General features: G+C 38.5%; 1 protein-coding gene across 2 annotated transcripts; it reads right to left on the bottom strand.

Moving 5' to 3' along the window:
- Positions 1–86: 86 nt before the first annotated feature.
- On the bottom strand, positions 87–20635 carry bgnb (biglycan b). Of its 2 annotated transcripts, none has more exons than XM_044121790.1 (8): positions 20551–20635; positions 10342–10606; positions 5470–5582; positions 4716–4929; positions 4466–4576; positions 4144–4237; positions 1565–1703; positions 87–1473 (listed from the first exon to the last, which is right to left on the bottom strand). In XM_044121790.1, exons 2-8 carry the CDS (start codon positions 10589–10591, stop codon positions 1276–1278), a joined length of 1119 nt encoding a protein of 372 aa, XP_043977725.1. In that variant the 5' UTR covers positions 10592–10606; positions 20551–20635; the 3' UTR covers positions 87–1275. The 2 variants fall into 2 exon arrangements, with proteins under 2 accessions (XP_043977725.1, XP_043977717.1); XM_044121782.1 differs by lacking the exon at positions 20551–20635 and adding an exon at positions 16161–16416.
- Positions 20636–21098: the final 463 nt, after the last annotated feature.

Below are 21098 nucleotides of genomic sequence, written 5' to 3'. Positions count from 1 at the left end.
AAGTTTGACTTCATACATGATGTATTTTCCTTTATTTATTTTTTTCTTCTTTATTCCAGACACACCATTCAACCCAGGGCCACCAGTTTGTTGGGGGGGGCTTCTCGCTGAATGCAGCAGGCTAAAAATGTCTTTATTCACATGCAGCAGTAGGTTGTCAGATTACAGAATAGAGACAGGACATAATACTTATAGCTAAAGTAGTTGCACATAAGGGTACCATTGTAAACATGCTACCTCACCGCTCACCTCCCCCAAGCCCTCCACCCGCGGCCCCGACCCCCCAACTCCTCCATACTGTACCCTGAAGCAAATAAAGCATATAAGAAAATCTGTGCAAAACAATGCTTTATCACTACTACTGTTTCTTGCACTTTGTGAACACACTACCTTCATTGTCTTAAAGCAAGCGGATGTATTTATTGAGTGTGGGATTGACCCTGACTATATTTAATAAAAGGGCACAGAATGAACTCAGTAAGAAATCTGTAGAAAATATTTCAGTAAGGTGCTTTAAAAGGATTTCCCTTCTAATTATTATTAGGTTTTTTTTTTCCTCTGGGTCTTGGAGATGGAGTAAAACCACTCTGACTTTCTAACTTCATATGTCAGAATCACAGAGTTCATGACCAACTAACTGAAATGGGGACAAACTTTGGTTTTGTTGTTTGTTTTTTTTTACAAATCAGCAAACAGAGGACATAGAGCACCTTTATATATATATGTGTGTGTGTGTGTGTGTGTGTGTGTGCGTGTGTGGGCGTGGGTGTGTGTGTGCGTATGTATAAAACATTCAAAAATGCACTGCTTATCAATGTTTTACTTATATTCCTTACCAAAGAAAATAACAATAGAACCTCAGTCACAAGAATAACTGTTGTAAAGATTGATGCACTGAAATGTTTCACAAGGTTTCAGCACTCATCACACTGACTTAGATGGAAAATAGCTTCAAAACTGCGAGCTGAATATGCAAAGCTGGTTGCAGTTCTGCACAAATTCTGCTCTCCACCTACTTCAAGTTCTGGGATTATGTATTTCACTTTGCTGTCTACTCCATACGTTTATTACCAATCTCCTCCATTACTCGATTTCACCACAAAAGTAACAATTCTAAACTCAATAATCTCAGACACAGATTTCTTTCGTGACATCTCAAGTGTTGTTTCTTCTTTCTTTTTTTTTTTAGACATTATTTAAATTATGTTTCTCCTATTTGTTTTTTCCTCAACACTTCGGCCTCATTCTTTGTGTTGCCAAGTATTTCCGTTGGTTTTATTTTTTGTAATTTCCGAACTGAATGGCAAACCGGTCGTTCACACAGCGGAATGTTGCCGGCTGCACCTCCCAGTAGTTCACAGGGTTTTCAAACAGGCTGATGCCATTGTAGTACGTCCTCTTCATCCCGAACCCTCGGGGGCAGAAGTCATCCACACCCACCTGACTGATGTTGTTGGAGTGGAGGTACACCACCTTAAAAACAAGACAAGACAATAAGTTAGAACAGGCCATTTTTTTTTTTTTTTTTTAAATGTGTTAAAAACAAAAAGTTATTCAGGCTAACCTGTAGGTACTTCATGTTTGGAAGGCCTTGGGGAACACGTGTGAGCCGGTTGTTGTCCAGATGCAGCTCCCTCAGCATGGGCAAAAATGACAGGCTGCCATTCTCTATATTGCGGATATGGTTAAAGCCAAGACCCAATCTAGAAAATGAAAGAAGAGAAAAAAAGTTGTAGATTCAGAAACCAGTGACTTGCTCTTATAACAAATTCCACTCTTCACTACCTGAATGTTGTTAAAGCAGCAAAGTGCTTCCCCTTAGTTGGACATAGAAGTGGCCATCTATAAAGCAGTGGTTCAATTCTTTTCTTCAGAAAAGAAATTAGAAAAAAGGCAACGGATTTGAATTTGTGTATTTCACATGGGACCTTCTGACATTTAACCGCCATTAAGCACACGGGTTAATTATTAAAATAGAGACTTGACATTTTAGAGAAGCAGAGCTATTATTAACATTTGTGCTTTTGAGTTTTGCAATATTTATTATATGAAAAAAGTTTCTAAAGGTAATTACTAGGAACCTATTTTAATATTGATTACGCAAAAACTGCTGAGACAAACTATTTAAATTGGGACATGAAAATAGGAAAGATTAAAATGACATAGCAAACGATTTTACATTATTAGATAGTTCATTAGAACACATTAAAAAGGCCTCTACTGTGGTTGACACAATATATTTCAAAGTATAAAGTCTCCACTAATTCTTATAAAACAACCATTTAGTTATTCCCACGCCCTGAAATCCTTCTCAACTCGGAGTTCCCAGTTATAAGGATTACACCAACCACTAATGGCTTCCATACTGTGAGGAGAGTCACACACTGTTAGTTGTGTTGTTCGGTTTGTTTAGCTAAATGACTCCCGTCCTGTCATACTGGAAGCATTTCAGACAAAGGGAGGAGCATCAAAGAAGCTGTAGATCATGGTTTAGATTTAATTATCATGTTGAGTCTTCCTTATCTGTATTAGTGCTCCTCTTTGAAGGTTATTGTGAGGCAATTGGGTTTGTTTTGAAGGCTTAGAATTTAATGAACACAGTCCAAGTGATGACCATAGTGTTTTTTTTATGATACTTGCTGTGAACTGTCTACAGTGATTTGCAATGCATACTTGGGAATTGGAGGGAAAATAATCTGTGGTCTTAATTTTTTTTCTTTTTTTTTTTTCTTTTTTTTTTTTTTTTTTTTTTTTAGAAAATAAAGATATGAAAAGAATTACATGCATTTGTTTCCAGCCCCAGATGAATTGGTTTTGTATGTTTGTGTTTACGCATTTGACAGACACTCAACATACAAATGAGGATATAAAAGTGCAGTTGACGTCAAAGCTGATAAAAAGCTACTGCTGCTTTGTAGAACGTCCTTCTGCTGCAATTGCAACTGGAAGCCTCTACCAGCTCTGCACATTCGGAGTCTGAAATTTCTGCCTGTTATTCTTTTCAAAATTTTAGTCATATTTGATGGAAAGGGCCTGCAAAAAATTCAAATTAGGTTTTGACCATTCAAAGACATACTTATGCTTGGTTTTAAATACTATAACTGTAGCTCTGGAGGTATGTGTAGGGTGGTTTTACATCAGTCTCAAGTTTTTGCAACCTACAACTTTCCTTTCATGTATTTAGCGCCATCCATTTTTACAGAAATTATGATCAGCTTTAAACCCACCTGCAGCATCATATTACTGTAAAAATTTAAATGACAGACCTGCCCAAGAAAAACAATATGCTGTTTATGTCTAATATCTCCCCTCATCCCATCAAAGTTTGTCATAGATGACAAATTACTTTGTAAAAAGAATTGTGTGATTTTATTTTGGAAAAGGCGCTGTTGAAAGAAGGGCATGCTGAGTGACCAGGAAACACAATGGAATTCCTGGTCATTCTTATAACTTCTTTTGAAAAAATACTTTAAAAATATGGAACTGTGGACACAGACATTACTGTTAGAAACATCTGTGGAAGCTGCAACATGTTCTGGTCTAGCATGGTATTTTAGACTTCTATAATATCTTCCATTCATCCATTTTCTAACACCCATGTACCTAGTGGGGTCGGGAGAGGTGCTGGTGTCTATCTCCAGCTAACGTTCCGGGTGAGAGGCGGGGTTCACCCTGGACAGATCGCCAGTGTGTCGCTTCTATAGTATCTTTAATAGGGTCATTCTTTTCTGTATAATTTGCACACAATACATTTTTTTCAGCATCCCATTAGATTGCTTTTTGAAGCAAAAATTAACCAAATGTGTGCCAAGAGAAGCGGTCCTCAGTGTTGTTTGAGGACATTGTTTGTGCATCAAATTTGTGGGTACACTGGAAACATGCGAAACATGCGAAGGTTCCAGCCTTAGACTTTGTTTGTAAAAATAAAATGAGATAAATTGTGTTAAAATGTTTGTTTAAAATCTTTGTAATTAATTAATCAAAATTAATGCAATCTGATTAGTTGCAATCAAACCATCTCCCAGTAATTTCAGTCAAGAACTCTTGCTAAGATTTGAAAAGTTAATATTGTGGTTTGTGACTGGTTTTCAGATGTAGATCAAAAACTGTTAAAACAGTTTGGTGTTTAGGTGTGAAATATACCTGTGGAGGTTTCTGTAGCGGCTCAGGTCCTCCAGTTCCACAGCCTGGATCTGATTGTGGTCCAGATGAAGCTCATGAAGACTGTCTGGAAGATCTGAAGGCCAAACCCCAAACACTTGAGTTGCACAACATCAAAGTAAAATAAAACAATGTAAAATCTGAAAGGTTAATGCATCCAAAAAAGTAAGTGAAATTAAACAAAGTTGAAGGTTTTTGGAGAGTTAAAACAACTTCAGAAAAACCCAGAACCAATCCTTTAAATAGTCCATGAATTTTTGTTTCTAAATTTCTTAGACTTCCATCGAAATATCTGACTTCCTACCTTTAGGCACTCCAGTTAGCTTGGCCTCTGATATACGCAGATAATTTAATTTCAGTCCTTTAAAGGCTCCAGGCTCAAAACCACTGTTCTGGATAGGGTTTGCTCCCATTTCTGCAAGATAAAGTCAATATTAAAACTATGAAATAAACTTTTCTCCCTTTAATTTACCAAGTCTGTGGTGGTGCCACACATACTGTGGCGAGTACCACAGAGTATAACCGGGATTGTTGAAGTCGTCGGCATTTCTAACCTATGCAGTGCATGTTGCCCAGTCCTGAGAAGGTTCCAGCTGCCACCTTCTTGATGCGGTTCTCATGAATCCTCAGCTCCACCAGAGAGGCAGGCAGGTTTTTGGGGATGGAGGCCAGCAGATTCTTTGAAAAGTAAAGCTTCTGCATGTGCTTCAAAGGAGCAAAAGTTTTGGGATGGACTTTGGAAATCTTGTTATTCCTCACAGAGAGTGCCTAAAAATAACAACCAATGAAAGCGCAAAGTCAACAGCTCTGTATTTCATACGGATAAGACCTTCATTAGGATTCATTTTATAAAAAGTGAATGTAGAAAAACATAAAGTTGTATGCAGAGTGCACAAAAGTTCATTTATTTAGTCTCTGCTTCTACTATAGTGATCTGTGCAAGGTATAATCTGGTAAGGCTAAAGCAAATGCACAAAGATAGTGAGCATTTGCTTTACTCAGGAAGCTCATAAACTGCCAGAATTAATATTTCTTTTGGTGAGGGATCTTGAATGAGGGTCAGTCTCGAGTAAAGCCTTTTTGCTTGGACGTTCTCCATACTCCAAATTGGCCACGTTTTAATACAGTTAAGGTTTTCTGTGAACTGAGTGAGAAACAGAGGGGAAATAAACTTCCAAATCCCACAGAAGATGAGGATCAAGCTGAACTTTCACAGAAATAAAGCCAGTAAAAGCTGCAGCTGCAAAACATCAAGAGGTCACTAAGGAGCAGAGGATTATGAATAGATCCAAACTGTGTGTCTCTTACATATAAGTTAGTAAGGCCTTTGAAGTCATTTTCTTTTAGCTCAGTGATACGGTTGTTCTGCAAGTCCAGAAACTTGGTGTCTGGAGGAATATTCCTGGGCACCTCTGTCAAACCTAAAGACAAGACCAACAAAAACAGAGAAGAGAATTATCCTCCATTAAATGCTTCCCTAGGTGAGAGTCAACCAACACCCAGAAACCAGTTTGTTTTCAAAAGAAAACCTCAAAGGGTATTTCACACAGATACACAGTTTAAAAGAAAAAATAGCTGCACAAATCACATCCCTGCATAATTTATAATGACTACTTTCATGCTATTTTAATAAAAAGGTTGACATTGACTCATACTTGGAGGTCACATGTAGAAATCTACAGTAGCAAGGGGACAGACTCACAAACACAGCCTCACAGAAACTTGAGCTCCCCCAATGCCAGATGGGGAAACCAGATGTTTTCCATCTGGTTTCCATTTGACATAAGTCACAAAGGATGGGACCGAAACGCCATAAACTAAGGCACCCATCAAATAAAAAGTATGGGTGTGAAATGAACACATAAAAAAAAAAACAAGCTGCACGTGTTAATGTGCAAGTGGTGAAACATTGTGATGTTAAGAACAAGTGTCTTCATTTTGTCATTCTTGTCCCCGATAAAAAGAAAACCAAAATCAGTTGCCCTTCCTAGGGACATATTATGGAGGGAAGTTGGTCTTCTTTTTCATAAATTTCATAGTTAAGAGTGTCTGAGGTTGGGCGTGCTATGGTGGCGTAGGGGATAGTGCGACCCACATTTGGAGGCCTTGAGTCCTCGTCACGGGTTCGATTCCCAGACCCGTTGACATTTACTGCATGTCTTCCCCCCTCTCCTTCTCCCTTTCAGTCTAACCCGTAGTCAGTCATGCCAGAGAGCTACTGAAACTGGTTCTGTTTTGGGTTTTCAGGCCGTTATTGGAGAGTGGCTTCTCTTCACAGTTGCCACATGCCTTTCAACTACTAACACATCATGACTATTTAACTACCTCTAACTGAAATAAATTTGTAGCATTGTATTCCAGTAGCTCTTGTAGAATCTCCACCAATAGGCTGTTTGTTTTTCAGATTGGGGCTTGCCATCAGATGCACCTGGGCCCTGCTCTTCATTGTGGCTCATCTGCTTAGTGGGGAGGTCATGCTAGTTGCTGCTGATGGTTGAGGTCCACAAAAAAGTGTGTAGTTTCTCAGAATTAACTGATGATTGCGAGTAGGAAAAGCTACACACTGGTTTCTGTGGTGTCTTGGCTCATGCCGCTCCAATATATGTCGCTACCAGGTAAGGTGGGGCTCGGCTCAGCTTGGTTCTTCTTTCCACGTGGATAAAAGATGGTCAAACATGGCAAAAATACTCACTGAAACACAGATGTTCTCCAAAAAAATGGAAAAAAAAAAACCAAAGCTTAGTTCAAGTTCCAGGTCTAGCAATGGTATGAATTGGCAGAAAAACTTTTCTTCAACATTTGTCACCACACAATTGACGGGAGACTCAAGAATGTGAAAACTCTCTTCATTCTTCAACATTTAAAAATAAAATGGAATTTGGAAAGTAATAATGCTGACATTCCAGCCAATGACTAAAGACTTTTTGACTGAGTCTCTGAAAGCAGACCTTATTGTAACGCAAAAGTGATGAATAACTCCCACTAATATTCTGGGTTTGAGCATTTTAAATGACTATAGTTAAATCATAAAGTCGTGAGTTGAACTTGATTCCACATCGCTTCTTCAAGGTCCTCATAACTGCCATCACCCTGAATACTCTCTATTGCAGATATGATACTGAATGCTCATAATTACGTTAGGCAACCCAAATAAAAAAAATAAAATAAAATAAATTTAAAAAAACCTAATACACCTGCTTTATTCCTGAAAAAAAAAATTACTCATTGCACAGCATAACCAGTAATCATAGAGATGAGCCACAGAGCCACGTGGACACATGTATCAGATGTGGTCAGAGGATGTGTAAGCACATCTCAACCCTGCTAAAACCTCATCCTTACCCAGACCATGATGCAACTAGACCGACTGGTGAGAGCGTGCCAGCTGTCCCGATGGGACTCAACCCGCCGCCAACCACATCTGACCCACAAGACTATGCCCAGTGTTGTCCAACTACAGTTAACTTTAGATATATGGCTTAGGCTGTACTGTGCCACACCCTGAATGACACCACACAGGAACAAACCCTCAGCAGCCTCCTCTGGTAATTACCACACCCACTGAAAGCTAGGAGACCTGCTGCAGTGGCTTCTTCAAGGAAATGATTCAGTTTTTGCCACTGATGAATCTACAAAAAGTAATGCAGAGCGGACACAAAAATACTTAACATTCTTGGGGGGAAAAAAATTATTTTTTAAAATTCATGTTTGATTGTGGTACTCTAGTGCATAATTCAAATTCATTCATTTGCTGTTCCAAATGAAGGATGATAAACTTTCTCTAGCATATGTTAATTATTACAAAAGAAGAATTCAATAACCAACCTTGTTTAGGCCGACATCGACAACACACTGAAATAAACTTTAGAAGTAAACATTAAATGAACCTTTAAAAGTCAGACTGAAGTATCCATCAATAGTAATTTAGATAATGGTTCCACATTACCAGCAGAACTAAACCAGTCATGAACAAGAATCTACTTAACCTTTCAAAATAAGCAATCTTCAAAAATTTCATAGAACATTTCATTCCAAAGGTAGATTGCTCATTTAATTAAGTGTAATTCTTTTGTGAATCACTGAGAAAAAAATTTTGATTTGTTGGATCTTCAAATAAAGCTTAGACTTTAAGGGTAAAATAAAAGTCTTCCTCTTTCATGGATTATATTATAAATAAAGTTGGTTAATTATTCCTTTTGGTGTAAAAGACAAATGCCAACCAACAGTTTTACCCAAATTTATTCCAGATTTAGAGTTAGTTATTTTCATTCCAACAAGAAGGAGACCTCTCTCGAAAGACCCTAAAAAATGCAATGACATATCAATTTACATTAAAAAAAAATTATTCATTTCTCAACAATCTATAAAAAGAAAAATCTTCATTGCCTTTGCAGCAATCAAATGCTTTTTAGAAATGCTGGCAATCTTTTGCATGCTTCCACTGAATTTTACCAATTTATGTTTGGTGACGAGCTACAAGTCTCTAAGTCCTCCTTCCCATCCCTCCAAAACATCTATATCATCTCCAAGTCAGAAGTAAAGTCAGTCAAATTAGAAGATTAAACTTAAAAGCCAAACTTTGCCAGGGGTTTTATTCATTTTGGGCTTAACTGTTAGTTCTCTTAAACACATCAATATTTTGAAGGCAAGGACTGAATCAGATGGCAGGAACCAATAACATTTCTTTGGCAATGTTTCTTGTTTATGAATTACTGTTTTAAACCAGTGACTTCCATAATGAAGACACTGTGAACCATGAAAGGAGAGACCTGATATTTTCCTTTCAATAGCCAAGTACAACTATAACATCTGTGAGTATTTCCAGCTTGTTTTTGTGTTGATGGTGTGTCTGCTAACAAACTTCCATCAAGGTGAAAAAGGAAAAAAATCTCGCATCTGAACAAAATGTCTTGCAACTCTCTGTGCACCATTAACATTCAGTTCATTTTATTCAGTTTTCTGCATGTAACCCTCCAACTTTATTTTGCATGCCTGCATCACAAAAAAAAAAAAAAAAAAACTCACCAAGACCTTAATCAAGTGAATCCTTTAAACTTCAAAACCCTACACCGCAACTCTTCACCCATATCAGCCACAAATCCCAAAGCTTAAACACAAACTGACAACCCTTTCACCCACTAAACCCCCCAGTCCCTCACCAACACAAATTCTCAACATCATGTTGGGATGCAGGCTGAGAGGAGACAGACGCCACCACCAAAATACATCTGTTCTAAATAAGCACTTGACATCTCGGAAATTATACGCTTCCACATTTACCCGCTGCAGAAAAGACTGAGGACAGTAAATATACAGAGCTTTTAAAATGATGATTCAACAAAACCATCTCGTCTAAAGACAGATTTCTTATTGGAGCTTAATGGCAAAAATATCACGGAGACACTGTTTTATTTATAGGATGAACAGACAGAGGACTTTAACTGCACCCACAAAGGGAGAACTGTTTGCACTTTGAATATCCACAGGATGCTGAAATATAAACAGAATCCTAAACCGACTGATGCACATAATAATGCCTTTGATGTAATTGAGTGTAATTTATTTGCATAAAAGTAGTACATACTAAGACTTCATCTTGTTTGATCAAACAGTATTACCAGAAGGACAATCACAACAGCATAAGATCCTTCATTTAGATCTGGAAAGCCTTCTCATGCTAAACTTTTCATCATTTTGTATCCGGGCCTTCAACTTTAAATCCATGTTCCCTCCGACTTGGATTTAATCAAATAATTAGTATGTGGTCAGACAAATAAAACAAAACAAAAACCCTTCTCCAAAGAAGGAAATGACAGAGATCCTGATTTTAGTGCAAAAATAATTCATTTTTCTCCACCAACCCTGAAGTTGTTGATCCAGCCTTTTTTAATTACATTTTTTTCTCTTTGCTGTCATCTCTCACTGAGCATCAACATAAAAAAAAAACAAAAAAACTGGAACACATAATCCCTAAAGGAAATGTTTTTCCCAGTAAAAACATAACAGCATAACCAGGAGGGAGAAACTGCCTCTTTTTGACCCAATTTATGAGTTTGTAAAACTTGATTACTCTGTGCTCCTCAGCCATTAAAGTAGTGCCTTCATGTGTCTGAGTTTCAACATTTTCAGGCTTCTTGTTCTGTTTGGCTACTTGGTGTCTTCACATTCACTCTCACTAACCGAGGTCCGAGCACTGGACGACCCGAAGCTGGCAGTGGCACCCAAACGGACACATGGGAACGTCGGGAGTGAGGATCTCCTCCGTGGCTGAGCCTTCCTCCTGATCCCTCACCATCGACATCATCCCGCCGTTCTCCAGACTGTCCAGGGCAAAGTCCCAAAAGCCCCTCTGTTCAAAGGGCAAAGCAGAGGAGCTAGAGAGCAGCTGGGCTGCACACAGCACTAACCAAAGGGAGCAATGTGGCAACATCTTAGATGAAGACACCTGGGAAAACATAGAGAAATGGGAGAGCAGTGTGAGTTTTACTGAATATGAATGCAGGCACATGGAATGCCTTTTATTCTCCAAACTTGAAATAATAAAGACTCATTCATTAAATTGGAATAACACTAATTTTAGGAATTGTATCACTAAATAAAAACATTATCCTGATGTATTACACACCGGTGAATGTTTGAAAACCTTTATTTCTGTTAATTATGATGATTTTCCACTTACAGCCAATGAAGACATACACTTTTAATCTGACAAGCTGACCTCATCTGAATGCATATTCTAAGAATTTTTTTTTTATATATGACTGTAAAACAACAAATGTTCTGTGACCTTTATTAATTTGCATGCAACGGAGGTGTGTTTCATTCACACTTTAAAACCTGTGATGATTTAACTTAATCAGGCTTGGAAAACCTTTGATAGAAATACTGTTAAAATGCCTTGAAAATGAGGCAAAGTGATGCATATTTTCTATCATGGTGCATCATTTTGGAAAAGGTTAAATTAACTGCTGCAAATGATCTCAAACAAATTCTCTTTTTTTTTTTTCTTGACCTCCTTCTACAGGTGCAGAGGATTGCAGACTTATTTGAAATATACAGGTGATGCATTCAGTGTAACATACAGACAGTGCCTCATTTCCAACGTTTTGACCCTCCCAACTGGGAAATCCTGCCACTGACGTGGAGTCAATGAAGTGGTCAAAGGATATTATGAAATGGTCTACTTATCCTTAATTACAAGGGCCCTACTGTTTACGCCACACCTCACAGGCAGACGCAGGCTGGAGGCAAAAGAGGAGAAATGCACTCATTCCCCTGTCCCACTTGCCAGAAAATGACCCAGCGAGGGAAAATGTCTCCTACCACACCAAATTTTCACTATCCGTCTACTGCCCTCCAAGGCTCCCGGCAAAGTGAGTCGTTTGCTCCCTGTCCAATCAGATAGCAAAGAATGCATTAGCTAAAATGGTGGAAAGGTTTATTCCTTTAAATCAGGCTTTGCAACAAAGCAGGCCATTCACTTGTGAGGAAGTGTCTGGATATTGTGAAGCACAGTCTCCATGATGTCAGAGTTGTGTGCATGCACATACACACACACACACACTTGCTGCACACTAATCAAGGTCCCCAGGACTTTTAACATGTCTGTGTCTGATTGTTTGCTTTCATGGCCTTTTCTGCAGTGACTTGACAAACCAATAGGTGAACTCAACCTCTAAATGCAGACAAAAAAATAGTTCATGGATAAACCAAATTTTACTTGGTCAATTGATTTGGACAGCAGTAACTATGAGCCTTGGGGCTAATCCAATTAAGTAAACATGGATGACCTGAAAGCCTGTAATCTTGTCATGCCAGTTCGTCCCCTGACCTTGTCTGTTGCTTCTTGTGTGTAGGCTGGAAAGTCTTGTTAATATGTAGGGCACAAACAGTACGTTTGTGGAGGAATCCATCTAAGTCAAGCTACAGGAGGGTAAGGTGGAGGTTATCTTATTGTCAGAGTCAAAAGGGATTGAAGGGTGGATGACAAAGAGGAATTTGGGTCAAATTTACTTCCAGTCTAAATGTGCCTTTTTATTGTTGTAATGGTTTATTGTGCCTCATTTTACTATAAATACACCTAAATATTTAGTATCCTGTTCTAAAGATGCTTAAACTCAATTGCCCATATATTTTATCCAAAGACGTTTATCCATTTATCATACGTCGGATTGTAGTTAAAAGCCGTTCATGCAATGCTCTCTGCAACTAAAGGGGTTTTAACTCTATTCAAAGAAATACTTGCTACTATTTGGGGGAATTCAAGGCAATGAGACAAAGAGCCCGTGCATGATGTGAACCTGGGCTGAAAGCATGAATAAATGGCTCACTGCAGACTGGTCTTTGTAATAAAAATAGCAGGCAAATTATACCATTTTGTAGAAAAGAAAGAAAACACCACTGGCCTTGGCTTAACCAGAAGAATGCAGCCAAGAGGACACAGGGAGAGCCTATGGAGTCAACATCGCATAATGACATGCAACATACAAAGACGCACAAAAGAGCTAGGTTGTACACCAGACTTATTTATAGACTGACAATTTTAGCCTTTTATTCTTTGCATTGTGACAGCAGCGCTCCAACTTGTGGGGCAGTTTTTGTCTGGCTTTACAGGGCTACAGTAGCAGACAAAGAGTGGCAGAAAGGCTGGGTGTGATTGAGGGGAACAAGCAGATGTGAGCCAGTACAGTCTCTCATCAGCTCTTCTGACGTATAGAGCTGCTATAAACACAACATGACGATAAGACTAAACTACATCCCACAATCAAGCTGCCCTAATAACCACTTTTATCTGGCTCTACTGTTTGTGCACATAAATTCCTCATCTTTCCCTTCAGTTAAGCTGCAAGCTGTCAAACATCCGGCACTGATGAAAACAAACCAAAGGCAGAGATTTTAATTGTTGTTGCTTCAGCTTTCCTTCCACCCAACGGCTGCGAATGGTTTAATGGATGGATGCATGCACAGGCGGCTATTTCTGCCTTGCTATAATGTGTGGGGCAGTGAAGAGTGTGTATATGTGAGTTCAGAGGGATGGGCGTAGGGTTAGACAGGAGAATGAAAAAGGACCAAAAAAGTAGACTTGGGTAACGAGAGACGCAAACACAAAGTGGGAGTTATATGTCAACAGTCTTATTGCTGCTCTACATGCCTAAAGTCAAAGGTTAGCGCTGCAAAATACTGTCTGTTCCTTCCTGGAAATTGAAAGTTACTTTCTGAAGCACTCAAGCACTTTCCAAGTACTTGAAGGTTTACTTGAAGGTTACTTTCCAGAATGCACAAGGTACTACACTGGAAATTACACTACAGGATACCTACTGGCTAAGTACCCTTTTAAGACCCACTTCGTAATACAGCCTGACTCCTGAAAGAACCCAGGAAATTATAGCAAGGTAACCACTAATGCTCAGGAAAGTAACCAGTAAGCTCCAGGAAAGTTCCAGTAAATTGACTGGTAAGCTCAAGAAAGGAACCTTGAAGTTGCAGAAATGTACCTCACAAGTTTCAAGACTGTAAAGTTCCATGAACATTAAAGGAGAGTATCCAGTAATTCCCTAGAGAAAACCTGGAGAGAATGTAATACAATTGAAATGACCTTGGAAGCTCTGGAAATATGTCTGGTAAAAGGAATTTAGTAAGCTCCTAGAAAGTTCAGGAATATACTCTTACTAAATTCTAGAACATACATGTTAGCTTTATATTCACCTGAAAAGTACGTAATAAACCCTGTAACATCTAAATCTTTTTGGAACTACGTAGGCATGCATTGAAGCTGACAAGATTCTCCTGTCTTAAATTGATATAAACCTTCCCAAGGTAATAATGAATCAGTTAACGGAAGGTGCAGCTTTCTCCTCCTGACTGAAACTCCTTGATGCCGTCCTGCCAGCCAAAAGAAACCGGAAACCTTTTGTTTTTCTGTACACAGTAGCTAAAACATAATTCAGTTAAGTCGCCTAAGTTTCTTTCGTGAGCTTAATCATTTAAACTTCAGGAAGAGTAACAACATTTAAGTAAGTTTGAGATTTTATAAAATCACCAATTCTACAAAAAGCGTTGTCTCTGTGGTCTGGACAGGTCCTAACTACTCACTGGCGCTGCTGGAAATCCCCATGGGTGATTCTGAACATCATGTACAACACTCCTTTATTTCACCTTTCCTCACAGTAAATGCTGTTTTTACAGACAAGTTAAGGTGAGCTGAAAGGGGGCTTACCAAGTGCCAGCTGGCACCTAAAAGCTGCTGTACTGGCAGCTGCCACGTCAACACTGAGTGCTGATTAAAATCACATGGTTGCTTAAGCTGATCTTAGTGCTGAATGAGCATGAAATATTAGACACTTATTGGTACACCAATGCAAGGACTTAATCGGTTTTTTCAGTTAGGGTAGTGTTGCAGTTCTGAACTTGATCCAAGCTGCAATAAACTCTGGACATATAAACCCAAATAGCTAAATGTACACAAGAGCTTTGCATGTGGTAAACCGACGACTTTATGGAATATACATAAACGTGTGGTTCACAAATAATCTGTGGAAAACAATCTGGCTGCTTGACTCAACTTCCTTCACTTCATTGTGCCAAGCGCTCCTCTGTGCAATCCCTAATTCTTGTCCTCCTCTGACATGAAGGCAGTTACTGCTAGGCGGGTCCGGTAAGCACACTCGGGTGGAGTTAACGCCACCAGCGGCTGTAATTTGGCGAGTTCTGTGCCTAAAAAAAGGAGCTGCTTGGCAGCTACTGCTGTGCCGCCAAGCTTCGATGTGGTGGCAAGTTGTCCGGCATTGCAGGGATCAGGCCCAAGTACAGCTGAGCGGAGAAAAAGAGTCACACAGATACATGAAAGGAGGGCCAAATTTCTCAGCAGCAGAGAGATTTGGTGAGACCTGAAGATTCACACCTGCGGGAAGGTGTTCTTTGCTCTACGAGTTCTGATTTTCTGAAGTAAAAATAATAAGCCAGAGAGGCTCTCTAAAAGAATTTAAATAAAAAGCCATTGCTTGGATGCAGCAATTTTAAAATTCCGCCTTCAAAAGAATGAAAGAGAGAACATAGAGAGAATATATGACACAATTAGAACAGAGACATGGACTTGCAGGGAGTTAGAGAGCACACAGACTGGCAGGTATACAGTGATCAACCCACAGACTGGCTAATAGGCAGGCAGGGAGGACGGTCAGGAAATACACACACCACACCATCAATTTCCACTGTCTGACCAATTTTCAGGAAGTCTGACGAGGTGCTGTTTAAGCCCATACTGTGTAAGTATTTAGTTTCATGAATACAGTTTTTGGCAACAATAAAAACAAAAACAAAAGAAAACAGTGTATAGACTAAGTACTTCATCCATGAGCTGTTTTTTCCAATTGGTGTTTGGTCTACTGTAACACACCACAATAAAGTAACAACTAACTATGAGTCCAGGACTGGGTTGTGAAATGAGTTGCATGTTGTACCTCTGAAATTTCTTGCATTCGGGGATTATTGAGAAGTAAAGGTGTACTGATTGAGGGATAGACGTTAGAAAGTGCAATGCAACTCAATTATCACATCCTTTGAGTTGAGTGGAGATTATTTGCGCCATCTAGTGTGCGTGTCGAGAAATGAACAACCAAACTAACAGGTTGAGTGGAATATCTGCATAAGCTTTTCTTATGCATTTGTTCTTTTCTATGCTTTTCTTTTCTTTCCATTTCCCTTTTTTCTGTTTTCTTTTCTTTTATCCTATTCTCCTTTCCTCTCTTTTCTTATCTTATCTTTTCCTTTCCAACAACAGTTCTACACAATTTTACGTCTAGAATGCAATTCCTTGCTCTGTGTAGTATGAAAAGCAATATTTAAACGCAGCCTACATTGAACATAAAGAAAAATATTAATAAACAAATCTTATTGTAAAGCAATAAATAGCATACCAAAACGAGTTATCCAAAAATAAAATGCCAGGCCTAAATAAAATCAAACTACTTTAGAAAGTTTAAAGTAATCAAACTCCCTACCTTTTTGAAGAAATCAGATATTCACTCCGAAATAAACAGGGTTAAGGAGTTGTTGTTGTTGTTGTTTTTTTTGTTTGTTTGTTTTATCCTTCTCCCCCTTCTCCCTGTGAAGATTTAAAAACGAGCTGCTATATTTTCATCACATTTAGGGATAGTCGCGGTGTCTCCTTCTCACATCCAGTCGCAGTTCTTCTCCCGCACCGCGTTTCTCTGCGAAACGAGTCAGACCACCGCGTGTGCGTCGGGGAATGAGTGCGTGTCTGGAGAGTCTAGCCCATAAACTTAACAAGCCAGCCTACTTTCTGGCTTTCGGGGTGGAGGGAAGGATGGGAAGTTGAGAAAATGATTTAGTAAAACGCATAATTAAATAAGTCTTCACAATCACCCTTTAAGGTGGCCATAAATAATGTTCACAGAAAATGTGTCTTCTGCTAGTTATCAAACATTAAAACAGTGGCGACGGGATGAAAGTTACAACCCCCTTTACTCTGTCAACATTAAATAACATACAGTGAAACCAATTTCCTTCAGAACTCAGTCATGTGTAATTCAGTCTCGAAATAAATCCTTCTGGTTTGTGAAGGCATCTAAGATTTGTTAGGAAACACAGGCTGCGCAGTGGCGAAGTGAGTCATTGTTGTTGCCTTGCAGCAAGAAGGTCCGGGGTTCGAATCCCAGTCTTTCTGTGTTGAGTTTGCATGTTCTTCCTGTGCATGTGTGGATTCTCCCAATTAGACTTATTCGACCTTAGTTTGTATTGTTAATCAAGAAACACTTATTAGATTATTTCTGCAGATTACCTATGTCAGAGTCCGTCAACATTAAAGTCCTAAGGATAATTTACATTGGGTCTCCATTCCCGCTTCACACTATCAATTAAAATTATTGCACCTCAAATGAAAAGAGACAGTAAATTTTCCATCTTATTTATTTAGTCTGGCAGTTGTGTCCATAATACAGCTCTTTGTCAGTTCAGTTGAATGGTAAAAAAAACCCTCTAAATTTCTAATTTTGTAAACAAATTAATATTCTTTGCCATTCATAGCTTTTTTAATCAGAGGCTTATTTTTGGCAAGTGGAACCACAAATATGAAGTTTTAAGATATAAAATCTGTTAGACATCAAATACTCTCCGGTGCCCCCTGCTGGCCCAGCCCCAAGCAGCATCCCCGTTTGCTTATGAATTTGTCCATTTCGAAAGTAATTAATAAGAAAGAAGCAACCCATTTTAGTTTTTATACCTCGAGGTCACAATTGTATAAAAGTGTTCTTCACAGAGAAACTTTTTTTCCCCGTACTGTCATCATCATAGAACCCTGTTTTGTTTTTGTTTTTGTTTTTTTTCAAGAATAACGTCAAATTTTAGAAAGAGGCGTTTTTACACATATTTGTAAGATGATTACTGCTGTTATGAAACTGGCCTGCATAAAGTCTTTCACAACACAGTCCCTGGACGATCATCCAGGGTGGTTGCAGAATAAAACTTTTTTCTGTAGGACTTATTCTCAGTTTTAATGTAACTGATATTTTTCTTTTTTCTCTTTTAATAGTTTCCAATTTAATCCTTTTTTTTTGTTTGTTTATGTTTTCTTTTTTTGTTTTGCTGGATATCGGGCTATTTTTCCCTGGCTCTCTCACGTCCTCTCTCCCAATACCCAGAGTGAGAGAGAGGGAGAAATGCCAAGCCATTCCATCTGGGAACTTTGCTATCCTCGCGTAAACACTGTCACACGTTTTCTAGTTATTTACACACACCACTTGAATCACTGCTACTCGTATGCTATAGAGTAAAATCAATTTGACATTCATTACTATCCATGCAATTGGATATAGACATACATAGCTGCATTTTGATCTATATGTATGTATTTTTCTTTTCTGTAGAAGTATGCAGACCAGATCAGTGCCCTGTGGGGGTTAATGGCAGTAAAAGTCAGATAAACTCTTTTTACAGATGATATTTCATCTTCCTCTCATTCTCTCCTTTGGGAAGAGAATGTGGATGCAAGTCTTTCTCTGTGCTTGTGTGCATCCTGCTGTGGTTCACTTGATTATGGTGTTAGTCCATAGCTAGAGGGCTTGGCATTCAAATTAAACTCGTTTTGCCCTGTAACACAGAGCAGCTAACGTGTCTTTAGAGATCAGTGCAACCACTCACTTCGTCTCGAGTCGCCGCTGCCATGTTGTGTTTTCTATTCGAGGCAAGCAGAGGGAATAATCAAGATTTTCATCTATGATTCATGGTCTCTGTTGCTGATTTGTTGAGTGCTAATGGAAAAGTGGCTGCTGTTAAACACGTTCCAGCAAGTAAATAGACAAGTTACTTGTTTCTACTGACTGTCTGGCATTAGAATAAATTTCTCCCTTTTTCAGATATCAACAAAATTAAAGTCCTTGTCCGTGAGGGCATTTATTTCACACTAAAATTGATATCTGGGACACAGCACACATTTCCTTCCTAATTCATGCATCTGAGTAGTGGACAGGGTTGAGGTGTTGCCTTTAAATAAATCTGTAAACAACTCCATTCATGAACTACTAAAACCTTGCAAATGGATGCCATCATTACCTGGGCTTTTGCAAGTGGAGATGATAATAATATTGGTGATTATTGTGGTATTTACCAAATAATTTCTATAATACTAACTGACCTAAACTAGGAAAAGTAGCTTAATGTCAGACTCAACAAACAACAAAACCAAACAGCTATGCCACCTACAGTATATTTTACATCTATCACTATTTGGCTACAATTGAACTTGAGTGTACATTAGAATCTATTGCTGAATCCATAATCTAGAATAGAATAGAAGTACTTTATTCATCCCAGCAGGGAAATTACTTCGCAGTTGCAGCATAAAGACAAGACACAGTAACAATTAGTTGTAGATAAAATAAAATAAAATATAAAATATAAAATGCTATAAATTGTAAAATTATAAAGTGCTGTAAAATATAAAATGCAACTTAAGAGCAGTCCTTGCAGAGACACAAAAAATGCAGATATGTATGTGTAAATATCCTCTTCACCTAATCTCAAATTATTTCTGTATTCCTTGCAACCATCATCATCAGAGAGAGGATTCTTCTGCTGTTTGTTATCCAGGTTTTTTCTCTTACTGCTTTATTTTATCAGCTAGCACACCCTCCAATCCAATAACAAACACAGGAAGCTGCTGTCTTGGAGCAGAACAGCCAGGACACTGGAGAGGAGAAGCCTGACACCGCTCTTCAGTCAACCACTTAGAAATGGGATGTGGCTTTAGCCTGACAAGATGCAAAACAGCTACTGTATGCGCTTGGCAGTTTAGTAATGTGTGCCACAATGGACAGCATTCGATATGTCCAACATGTCAGAAATTAAAACTACACCCATCATCCGTAGCATCTATTTGTGCAGAAACACCATAGAAAGTTTCATCTCATCAAGAAGTGTAAAGGAAATGCAGGGTAAGAGCAAATGTGCAATTTCTTAGACAGTAGAGTGCCATTTACAAAATGACTGCACAATTATAGAGACTGGAGATTGCACCAAATGTACAAAACTACAGCAGAGACCTAACATGTGATTACATGCCCAAGCACAGAAAAAGACAACCTAGCATGCATTTGTCTTCTCATGTAAAATATTCTAAACATACATGGAGCATTGTTTATGGTGTCGTCTGCCTCCGTCGCTGATTTTTGTTTTGCAGCTCAAACATCTGTAGGAGACCTTCTGGTCTTCATTTAGAGCTCCAGAAATGTAGCTCTGTGATGAAACCTCCTACCTCAGTCGTTGTAGATTATACTGTGAAAACACCATCTGTAAATCTTTACTTCACTCTCTTAACATGACTCAATATGTCATGTTTTTTATTTATTACTCAAAGTGATATACTGTGCAATGTGTGTCCAGAAGTTAAACTAATGATTACCCTGGCAATGAGTTCAAATGACTAAAATTTAAATAAGATGTCAAAAAATTTTGATTTACAATTGTGTTGTTTTTTTTGGCTAAAATTCTTTTGACACTTATGTAAATCATCCTAACACTCACTGGATGTCTACATGACATGTTCATCCCTGCTTGGCCCCCTGCAAATCTCTCTTATTTTCAAACAGACATATATACGGCATGTAGAAAGGAATAAGGAAAGTTGACATTTTAAAAAGTAAACTAAAAAGAAAAGAGGGGAAAAAACAAAGGACAATAAGATCTGGGCGGGTAATTTAGCGGTTAGTCGGGTATAAGAGCACAAGTGGTTTCCATCTCTCAGTGGGAAAAGAGCTCTCAATGTGACCTAATTCCCGCTCCTCCTTGCTTTACCTCCTTTTCTGGTCTTAAATCTCCTTCCTCATCTCCTGCTCATGTCCCATTGTGCAAAACGTGACATCGTCTGTTACTCACATCTTTCCACTCTCCAGGTTTGGAGACTTTCTTAGGACAGCGGTTGATTCATGTTTTTCAGAAACACAATTCAGTCCTTGTTCAAGTTGCACTCAACTCATTTCAGTTTGTCATTTTGAATACATGGTAACCATAGCAAGAGTAAATACAGGATGTTATTTTATAAGATGATTTCATTTAGTAAGAGAAAAGCTACCTAACTCAACCTGGCTCTACAGTGATGGGAAAAAAGGGTTTGCACCTTTCCTGTTTTCCCTTTTTTTTTCTTTTTTTTTTTGCATGATTGTCACACTTAAGTGTTTTAGAACATCAAACCAGTGTAAATGTTAGTCAAAGACAATACAAGCAAATACAAAATCATTTTTAAATGGCGTTGTTCATTCTTAAGGGAGAAAAAAAAATCTTAACCTTCAAAACCCTGTGTGAAAAAGGGATTGTTCTCTAAACCTAATAACTGTTTGTGCCACTGTTGGCAGCAAAACCTGTTATGGAGTATTTGTTATACCTGCCTTTGATCACTGTGGAGGAATTTTGGCACACTCGTTTGT

Source organism: Gambusia affinis, linkage group LG01, assembly GCF_019740435.1.
Source record: "Gambusia affinis linkage group LG01, SWU_Gaff_1.0, whole genome shotgun sequence".
Classification (NCBI taxonomy): Eukaryota; Metazoa; Chordata; class Actinopteri; order Cyprinodontiformes; family Poeciliidae; genus Gambusia; species Gambusia affinis.
Note: the sequence above shows the minus strand (reverse complement) of the source record. Positions and strands in the feature narration are given on the sequence as shown.

Excerpts from the sequence above, each read along its gene's own strand:
- bgnb (XM_044121790.1), bottom strand. The coding sequence starts at position 10,591 with ATGTTGCCACATTGCTCCCTTTGGTTAGTGCTGTGTGCAGCCCAGCTG. Across the intron at positions 4,238-4,465 it reads GCTAACTGGAGTGCCTAAAG|ATCTTCCAGACAGTCTTCAT; the intron begins GTAGGAAGTCAG and ends TTTGGCCTTCAG. Across the intron at positions 1,704-4,143 it reads CGCTACAGAAACCTCCACAG|ATTGGGTCTTGGCTTTAACC; the intron begins GTATATTTCACA and ends TTCATTTTCTAG.